Raw genomic sequence first — 10448 nt, forward strand, 5'->3', positions numbered from 1 at the left:
CTCATAGCATCATTGTTTCTTTTGATCTATCAAATTTCTAACTTTCATATCTTGCAAAATCACATTCACATTTTGCAAAATCGTCTGCTTCATCATTTATAGTATCACCTTCTCATCCTTTATACTTTCAATTTCTTTTCTCTATTGTGTCCCTCGTTTACTATGCTACTCATTTCACCACAAGAATAATCGTTATATTCTTCGTCCTTGCGTAATCGTTACGTTTCTTTCTTATAACATAACTCTCTATCATTTCATCCTTCGTTTTATCATAAGGATAAATATCGTATCCTTAAGTATTGCCAGTGAATCGCAACTCAGCTGCGTATGCTTCCCGACGATAATTCCTTGTTCATATTCTCCCTTGGCTTCATTAGCCTAATTGCAATAATTATTAACATGGCTTTATTCTTTTATTGGAGTTTCTTTCACAAGTTTATTCTTATTTGTTAAGAATCTTTTATTATTTGTCGCAGGGCTTTACATCCGAGTTTACTTACTGAACAACACGATTTTAAAACTTCTTTTGGCTGCGCAGCTCTTTCTAAATCACTTTTCATAAATCGTTTGAAGTCGTTAGTACAATTTGTTGCTCAGAGTGATGATATCTCTCATCACCAAGGAGTTGCTCAAAATCGCAGTTTCTTTTTCTATTACGAAGATATGATGCATGATCTAAAATTTTGAAAATCATTCTTTTATGCATTTCTATCGTGGTTATGCAATGTCACATGCGATGCCTGAGCACAATCGTGCCTTGAAAAATCATAAAAACTTTCAAAATCTTCATAAAATCGTAAGTCTTACTCTAGATTATACGCTCTGCGACTATTAACGGCTTTCTTTATACTTATTAAGTATATTTCAGATTTTTGTACTGCTGTCATTTACAGACTATTCTTCTGTTACATTCCTTCTCTCTCCATATCTCCGATAACTCAATTAAATTCAAAATCTTCTATTGCTGTAATCATCATATTCACTTCTGCAACATTCTATTCTACGTCATATACAGACGCAGATACCGATGTTTCACATCGACTTCCTGTAAGCAATCCATTTCTTTCTCAAATTCTAAAACGTAATATAGGAATTACGTTCGCTACAAATGTATTGTGTAGTATATATTATATTATTATTTTTGTGAATTATGTTTATATGTTCTTTTATTAGGCGCGTGTTTAACTACAACGCTTCCTATTGATTCTCGCTTTCTAAGGTATTATCTCATAAGGCAAAACCTATTACTGACATTCTACTATGCAATGCAGCAAATGTATAAACACAATAATACAAACACATAAACACAATTACTGAAAGCATATAAATTGCTAATACCTGGAGGTGCCTGACGCGGAACGTTAGGTTCCCTAATAACTACGCCAGTATGTCGACCCCTAACTGTTCTACCTGAGTTTCGTCCACCTCTCTGCACAAAATAGGGGTTGGTTGTAGTTCTGGAGGACGTACTGACGTAATCCGGGTGGTACTCACGTCTAAAGTAATAAGGTCGTATCGGATCACCCGACCATTCATGCTCTGTTTCAATCCTACGGGCCATCGTAGTAAGCGTGCTGAAATGTTCGTCCACGTGCTCATACAGCTCATCAAACTGAGGTCCTAAACCCCTGACATATCTACGATTAATGGTCCTATTGTCTTCGTTCAGATTAGGAACTCCCTCTGCCATCCGCAGAAAGTCAGTAGAATACGCTCCTACAGTCAACATCCCTCTAGAAAAAGAACACATCTGCCTTCTAACCTGATTTAAAGCTATTTGCGCCTGACCGTTAGCTATGTCCGCATCTTCCCTCAGATTGCGGTATCTCCGCACACTTGACCAGAAATAGTCACCTCTGTATTCCTCGACGTCTAATTCATCTAACTCTTCTTCTTCATACTCTTCTTCCTGAGGATTTTCCTCTTCTGCTTCTTCTTCTAATTCTTCTTCTGGATCCTCCTCGGGATCCTCCTCAGGGTCTTCTTCAGGATCTTCTTCCGGATGTTCCCCCGGTTCCTCTTCCTCTTCTTCACTGTACTCTATCTCCGGTGAATGCACTCTAACTCGGTTTCTAGAAGAACTACCTATCTCCGATACAGACATATAGCCATTTTGATATATTTCTGGCGATGCTCCATGATTTGCGTGGAATCCATTCTGATGGACCCCAGATGGTTCGCCCACTTCATTATGAAACCCGTTTTGAAATATAGGAGGCGCTTCCTCCCGTTCTTCATCAGCATGCGACTGAGCTCCGTTTTGCCCAGACATGCTGAAAAGAAACAATTTCGAACGTAAGCGACCATCTGAGCCCATTTCACACGCAATTCCAAAATCAGCTCATATAATGCTGTAAACATTTAGCATTTAATCCAACTGCACGTAATTCGCAAGCAGATAATCACTTAACAATCGCAGCGCGAGTAGCAAATACTTAACCCTCTCAATTGCTCATAATTTGCAAACATGTAACCACCTTCTATATCTTAGCACAAGCAATACATACTTAATTGTGTTCGTCGTCCGTATAAACAGATACTATTCACTTACTAACTTAATAGTCCTGGTTCGCGCGCGTAATGCCACGTACTACTAATGCACACATAACACAATTACAGACAACCACGGTCTGACTCTTGCTGCAGTAGTTCCTAGGTATACTTACTGACAAATACTCCATGTCAAACAAACAATCAGACAACTCTAGCAGTGGTAACTGGACCAAACTGCTCTCAAACAAGCATTGAAACAACCTTGCAGTGGTAACTGGACCAAACTGCTCTGATACCAACATTGTCACGACCCAAAATATTGAGCCGCAACCGGCGCTAGGGAACGGGAGTGGTAGCTCCGGAACCCGTAGCAAGCCTAAAATCACAATTTATTTTTCGCAAATAATATAAACAAACAGCGTAACACAACAGAAGCAAATATATAACACATATAAACATTTACACTAACTGTTCCGTTAACCTCGCGGGCTCTAGTTACCGTACCCTGTACGAACTGGCCTCGCGGTACTATATACATCAGTTAGTGTCTCAAAACATCACACCGGCATCTGGGGCCGTGGATCATATACAAAACACGTAGCCTATCAAGAAGCATATAAACAAATACAGCAGTTGATATATACAATCAAAATGAACTGCTGACTAGGCTACTATTCTGTTGATACAGGACCACTACTGCAGCATTAACAGAAGTCATAAACTAACATATACAGATGACTTCTGCACTCCAAAATTGGCCTCTAGCTAAGTCCACAAGCTAAGCACCTGAAAGACATCAAAGGTGAGGGGTCAGTATTTGGGGAAATACTGAGTGAGTTCACAGTTTATTAACGGTATTATTTTAAAAACATAACATCGCATTTCAAATCAATATCAATATAAAAATACATATGAACAAGTACTCGATCCTTTCGAAACTATAATCCTGAAACATAACGTAACTCACTATTATTCAAATCATACTGATTCCATTAGTCTGACCCGGGAGCGTTCACGTTCAACCACGTCAGTCAGAACATATCTCTTAATCCCAAAGAGGTGGGTCCAACCCACTGGTAGGTCCAACCTACTAGATACGGGGCTCAGGTTACACTGTAACCGAGTTCACTCTCGTATAGCATTCATATCATAGCTTTCATAATCAAACCATGCATGCATCTCAAATCATATCTTATAGTCAGACACGCTAGACTGACTCGATTACTGGTGATCACACAGCCTATTGACACCCAATAGGTAGCTAGTTTCGTTGGATCGTATACTAGGTTCTCGTACATTAAAACTTAATCAAAACATGTAGCATATCAACAATTCATATATATATATATATATAGTGCGATGCATATAACAGTATATATATATATAGTATGATATCAACATAATATTAATCGATAATACACGAAAGTAAAGTGCAACTCACAGTGACCGCAATCCAAGAAATGATATGATCGATCTGATAGTACGCTCTTGCTAGTCCGCCTCTACTGACTTCACTACTCGCTGACACGTCTGATAAATCGTTAATAGTTAGACGTGATTCTCATATTCTTATACGTATAATACTTTTAAGTTTTAGGATTTAGTTTTGTTTTACACTTATTTACGTATTTAATATCTCTAGTCGTATAAACGACTTAGCGAATACTATTTCTCATAGTTGAGAATCGCTTAACGTTCTTGACGTTTTCCATTATTATAATTCATTTAAAACGTCGAGCTAATCTTGAGATCAATAATTCTCAAAGTCCGAAACCCGTCCTTTAGAGTCAAATTACTCAAAACGTCGAATACCTAAGTTAAATACCGTTTGCATACACGTGGGGCAAGTCGGAATGCACGGGCGTGCCCTTCGGTGGGTGCACGATCGTGCAACCAAGTGCACGTTCGTGCACCTCAGGGGTACACGTTCGTGCACTTCCAGTGCACGTTCGTGCACCCGGAAAGAGTGCACGTTCGTGCACTTCAGGTGCACGTTCGTGCACCTTGCTAGGTGCACGTTCGTGCACTTTTAGTGCACGTTCGTGCACCCGTGGTGCACGGTCGTGCACCACGTGCACAGCCCCGGAAATCAAGTTTTCCGGGGTTTCGCCACAACCCCGACGTGCTAAACGCTTCCCTAGTCAATACCCATATCTCGGTTTCTTCATAAACGCCATAATAACTTCAAAAACGTCAAATTCAACCCAAAACCACAATCTCATAAAAACAGCCTACAAAACCATCATTTTCATGCCAAAACCCGACCTCTTACCTTAATTTGAGGGCCAGAGATGATAGGGCTTTCGGTTCTGAAGAAATCGCCGCTTGAATCGCTTGAATCGGACGTCGAACGGAGAAACGGCGGCGAAACGACGGAAATCGGCGATGGCTTCTGTTTTCTCTCGATCCTTCTCTGATCTTCTTTCTTTGAATTTGGGTTTCTTATATTTCTTGGTTAAAGGTTCACTTTGGTCCTTGTTCTTTTTGTTTCTTATCATTTATCCTTTAAACTTTTCAATCGTACGATTTAGTCCATAGCTAAATCGTTAAACTCTTTTATCACGACTTATACGTATTATTTATCCCTGATAAATAATACGAAACTCGATATTAACACTTTCCCGTCAAAATCCAATGTTTCCATTTTTGACACAAAGTGGCTAAATTACCACTTTGGTCCCTGTGCCCAATTTTAGACTTTTCTCGTCATTTTTCCATTTAATTCCAATTCTAACTTTAGAATTGAAATATAATATAAATTTTCTCCATAATAATCTTTTCTAAAACCGACCTACTAAAACTTATTTATCGGAAATCTTTCCAATATTGCTACTTCTGCGACTCAAAACTGGACACGTGGTCCAATTAGATAATTAATTATTTTGGGGCATTACAATTCTAATGAGCAAATGATCAATATACCTCCTCAGCTTGGCATGAAATATTGAAAAATTCATTCATTTTATTTTATTCTATCAGTAACAGGATATTAACGGTATTTTTATTTTTATCAAATGTCAGTTTTAACCACAACTTTTCTGTCATAAAATCGTTATTATCCCGACATCAATTCCTATTTTAATTATGAATCTTTCCCTCATTAAATTAATTTGTACCTTCGTTATTAATCCCCTCACCACATCACACAAAATTACCATTTTCACTCCCAAAGTTATTTTATTATTTATTAAAAATTTATATTTTTTGTAGAAAATAAAATTTATCTAAACATACATACGTACAACAAAAAATAATTACTATAATATATCATTATAGTAAAAATAATTGGAATCCATAGCTACGTACAATTATTTGGGTTGGAATCTACGATTACTAAGATCATATCTATTTTTATGGAAAAAACTATTTAAATATATTATTTTTAAGATAGTACGTATTTCATATAATGTATAGAATTATAATTTCATAAAATTATTACTATTCATCTAAATTTTGATTTAAAGTGAGGGATAATTATTTAATTTTGAATATCTATTTTATTTCTTATCAATTCTATAAACTAAAATGATTTACTAATTTTTATATATAATCTTAATTTGAATTGTAGTTTCAATTGATAAAAATATAATAACTAGTATACTAGATAGAATGGACATGAAAATATAGTTGATAACTGATGAATCACTAAACTGAATCCGAGCTTGACCGACCTGCACACCACAAGCAAACAGAGGTCAGAAGGAACTCCGGTGGGGGTCACCGGACGTTCACTCCGACGCTCAAGTAAGGTTTTGAAGTAGAGCAAGAAGAAGAAGGGAAAAGAGTGTATTTTTAGTAGAGAAAAAGAAATTACCTAGGGTTTGTCCTTAAACCCTCTATTTATAGTTAGGGTTTAAGGACAAACCTGCCTTGCTGGCAGGCTGTGAGCCCAGTGGTCCCAGAAATCAGTTATGCTGACGTGGTAGAATATCCCTGCGGGAGGCACGGGTTGTTAGGTGTGTCAGAGGGAACATTCCTCACGTACCTGTCAGAAGATCTTCTGTGGTCCCAGGATTTGGTACACGAGTGAGCGCTCCTGGGCAGGACCTCGGAGCCCGGTCAAGCCTTGAAGCCCGGATAACTTGGGAGTCAAGTTATCATGGTTCTTGCATATGAGAGTAGCTCAGAGCTCGAACCAGATGGTCCAGTCTTTCGGGCTCAAGAGCTCGGAGCTCGGCTTAGGTCTGAGTTGAACATACTTCAGAGCTCGGGTAGGATTCTTGGTCCGACCTTATCAGGCATGATTGTCTCGGATGATGTTTGAATTCCCATCGATCCGGTGACCCCCCAAGTCATGCGTTCTATGATTTCAAGCAGGTCGGACATTGTTACCAGGTCGGTGAAATGCTTGACTTAGCGATGTTCGTTCCTGGCGAGGTTGCTTCGCCCCTACTAGATGTGCTACGTTATCACTAGTCCCCCCCCAGTGTGTCGGATATTTATGTCCGAGATGGTAGTGTTATCCGAGTTATTAGGTCACGTGAGTCTGGGCGTGCTTGCTTTGTTTTTGGGTGATCTCTGACACCGAGCCCCTTGTCAGGGGGATGGTGGGCTGATATGGTGTGTGAAAGGACCTGTCTGTCGAGATGTCTTATCTGACAGCTGTTGTGACCGTTGTCCTAGGTGGCGGTTGCTTGCTGTCTACGCTGGGTCCACGTGTCCTGCAGTTATGGCGTGAGCGGTTTCCCAGGAAACGTTGTGAGTGGGAGGAGAGAGAAAATGTGAGCGTGTCTCTTTGTTTTCCCTCTCTTTTTCAGTTACAAGATTTAATTTTTCAAATCTCTTCAAAACTTCTCACTTTCTTTCTCAGTTTTTGTCTTTCGTTTTCTGTTTCTCTGATTTCTCTGATTTCTGGTTTCCCTTTTTCCTTCGATACAAGGTTTCTTCAGTTGCTGTTTTGGAAGCATAATCTGGTGGTTCTCTTTCAAGGATTCATCCCAGTGTTGTGGTTTAGTCTTACGCTTCTTCATTCTTTTCTGGAAATCGCCTATTCTACTGCAACAAGTAAGTTTCTTCTGTTGTGATGATTTTGATTTATGTTTCAAACTGTTTGTTGTGTTTGATATGCTTGACTTCTATTCTTGTGCATCATTGTTCGTTAATGTTTCCATGTGTGTGTTATGATCTGCTTGATTGAATTCCATGACTTTGTTTTGTTGTTTGTGTTCTTCGTTTGGGAAAAGAATTTCCAGAAATCTGGAAATTCTTTACGGTGTTCTTCGTGTTCTGATGGTTTCACCCCTTAGGAAATCTGTTTTGATTTGTAATTTCAAGTTTTAGCAAATTTGTCTTGTTTGTCTAGTGGAACTCGTCTCATCCGAGCTTGTTTCCCTGTCCTTAGGTATGTCGGGTGACCCATCAGATCGCGAGGAAGGGGTGGGTTATGATGATGACAATGTGGATATGGACGAGCCGTCTGCTGAGTTTTATGTGGTTCGTCCTCGACCTGATGAATCTGCCGAGGTGGGAGAGGTGGGGACCTCGGTGCCTGCTGGCCCTTCCCGAAAAGGGAAAGAAAAGAGGAAAACTGTCGGTGATAAGCCTGATGATCGGGACATCAAAGCGTCGCGGTGCACCCTGGGTTTTTTGAGGGCCGTGCGGAAAGCGTTCGACATCCCGCAGGAGTACGAGCTGTCTATGATTCCCGCGGGGAAGAGATTAAATGACGCTCCTCCCGAGAACACGATTATGCTCACCCTGGAGCATCTCCAGTCTGGCATCCGGTTTCCTATATCCGAGCAGTTCAAGAGGCTGAGCAACTACTTCGAAGTGCCGTTATCCCAGGTTCATCCTAATGGAGTTCGGCACTACTCTTGTTTCTTGGAGCTGTGCCGACAGACTGGGGTGACCGACAGTATGCGACTTTTCTGCTGCATGTACCTGATGTCGCTGAAGGATCAGAGTCATTTCGCCTATCTGCGATTCCGGGGTGAGAGGAAAGACATGGCCGGAGGGCTGGTGTCGGGGATAACTGACTCCTTGAGGGACTTCAAGGAGGATTATTTTCAGGTGTCTCACCCTACTGCCTTCCAGGGGATGGTGACCACCTGGGTCGCTAAGTGTTATAAGCCCGACAAGTGGTTCCATACCCCTGGCCCTTTGGAGCGAGATGATATGTACAAGCTCCGGGATGCTGCTCCTGCTGGGGAGAAAGCACAGGCTGACGACCTGTGCCCTAAACTCCTGTTTGATTACTGGAAGGGCACAGCTGCGGCTAGCGCTGGTCTGTTTGTTGTTTTCTTTTCTCTCTTTTTTGTTGTTATCTGTTATGTGAAGTGGTTGCTTACTGTTTGTATTATATTTTAACTCTGTTATGTTTTGGTGTGATTGCAGTGAACAGTCTGGACCCCGCCAAGTTGATTGGGAAGAAAAGAAAAAGGCCCGCTGTCCGAGCTGCGACCCCCACAATCCCGCGGGCTGCACCTGCTGCGGGTTCGGCTGTCCCCCGGCCTTCCCCAGCGGGTGAAACTGCTGCTAAACCCACGTCTCCGGAGGTTCCGGAAGGCGTTCAAGTTACGGGGTTGGATGCAATTCCTCTCCGAGTTCAGAGGCCCGGCGAGACGGAGTTTCCCCCTGCCGCCGAACCAAGAAGGGACATTCCCTTTGTGGACCTGGGCTCGGCGGAGACCGTGATGGGACCCGACAACCCGAGGATGTTCCTCAACGGGCTGCTGCTGAGGTCGGGGGTCCTAGCGCCCGTGCTGTAGGGTCTCGGATGCCGGATCTGCCGGATGTTTCCTCGGATTCTAGCACGACCGCTTCTTGTCCTCAGGGGATAACTCGGGCGAGGTTTGCCGAGTGGGTTGGTCAGCACAACCCGGGCGTCCGGGTATCGATTCACGAGCTACCCATCGCTGGGGATATTGCTCGGGTGACTACGCTACCCGAGGACGAGGCCTACTATAAGACCTATAAACCAGAGAATTTGCTGGCAACGGTCTCTGCCCTCTGTATCCAGGTAATTTCTTAGACTTTTTATTTTGTTTTACTTGATTTATTTCCCTTGTTGTTTTAAGTAACTTTGATGTTTGTTCTTTAGGCGGCTCAAATGTCTTACCGGGCTGACCGGCGTGCTAGTCAGAACGAGGACGACCTGCTCCTGGCCAAGAAGCTAATGTTATCTGAGGCGGCCAAAGCCCGAGATGCAGAGAGGAGGGCTAGCGAAGCCGAGCAAAGGGCCTTGGAGGCCGGACAAAAGGCCTCGGACGGGGCTTCGCTGGTGGCTCAGTTGGAGGGCAAACTGAAAGACTCCGAGGATCGACGGTCGGAAGACCTGGAGATGCTGGGAAAACTGAGGGGTGACATCAGTCGTCTAGAGACTGAGAAGGCTGCTGAGAAAGAAGATTTCTCCAAGCAGCTCGCTGATGTCACTCGCCGGAATGAGCTAGCCTCCAAGGGACTCCGAGATTCGGTGGAGGACCTGAAGAAGAAACTGGCTGAGGCCGAGAGGCGAGCCGAGAAAGCTGAGGCCCAAGCCGCGGAAGGCACGGTCCGAGAAGAGAACTTATATGAGGACTTCCGGAAGATGCTGTATGTTGGCGAGGTCCAAGTCGGCGAGTTCGTGAGAGGTCGGTTCGGAGCCGATGTCGACGTCTCAGATTTCAAGCTGGACGTGCTCGAGTTGCACCGCCGTGCCAAGGAGCTACCTGAAGATTACGACATGCCAGCAGATATCGAAGATTATCTTGCTGATGATCAAGACCAGGGGCCGAACTGATGCAGCAGTTAATTACTTGTAATAGTTTGAACAATTTTCCTTTTTCTTTGTAAATTTTTGGGATATTGAGCCTCGAGCTCTCTTTTTGTAAGTTTGAATATTTTCTTTTTCCTTGAATGAATTTTTTCCTTTGTATATATACATCTTGATCTTTACTTGCCTATGTTTTCTTTGTTATACTCGTGTTATTTCTTTGAATGATGTTTTTGTTTTCTATCTTTGAAAATTTTGGTTAAGT

At 42.1% G+C, this 10448-nt stretch overlaps 2 protein-coding genes across 2 annotated transcripts; both read left to right on the forward strand.

The window, feature by feature from the left end:
- Positions 1 to 7322: 7322 nt before the first annotated feature.
- LOC126679083 (uncharacterized) lies at positions 7323 to 9200 on the forward strand. Its single transcript, XM_050374025.2, has 2 exons — positions 7323 to 8716; positions 8827 to 9200. The coding sequence occupies exons 1-2, from the start codon at positions 7837 to 7839 to the stop codon at positions 9198 to 9200; spliced, it is 1254 nt and encodes a 417-aa protein (XP_050229982.1). The 5' UTR covers positions 7323 to 7836.
- Positions 9119 to 10210, forward strand: LOC126672410 (uncharacterized). Its single transcript, XM_050366362.1, has 2 exons — positions 9119 to 9451; positions 9533 to 10210. The coding sequence occupies exons 1-2, from the start codon at positions 9209 to 9211 to the stop codon at positions 10208 to 10210; spliced, it is 921 nt and encodes a 306-aa protein (XP_050222319.1). The 5' UTR covers positions 9119 to 9208.
- The last annotated feature ends 238 nt before the right edge of the window (positions 10211 to 10448 follow it).

Source organism: Mercurialis annua, linkage group LG1-X (genome assembly GCF_937616625.2).
Source record: "Mercurialis annua linkage group LG1-X, ddMerAnnu1.2, whole genome shotgun sequence".
In the NCBI taxonomy this organism is placed as follows: Eukaryota; Viridiplantae; Streptophyta; class Magnoliopsida; order Malpighiales; family Euphorbiaceae; genus Mercurialis; species Mercurialis annua.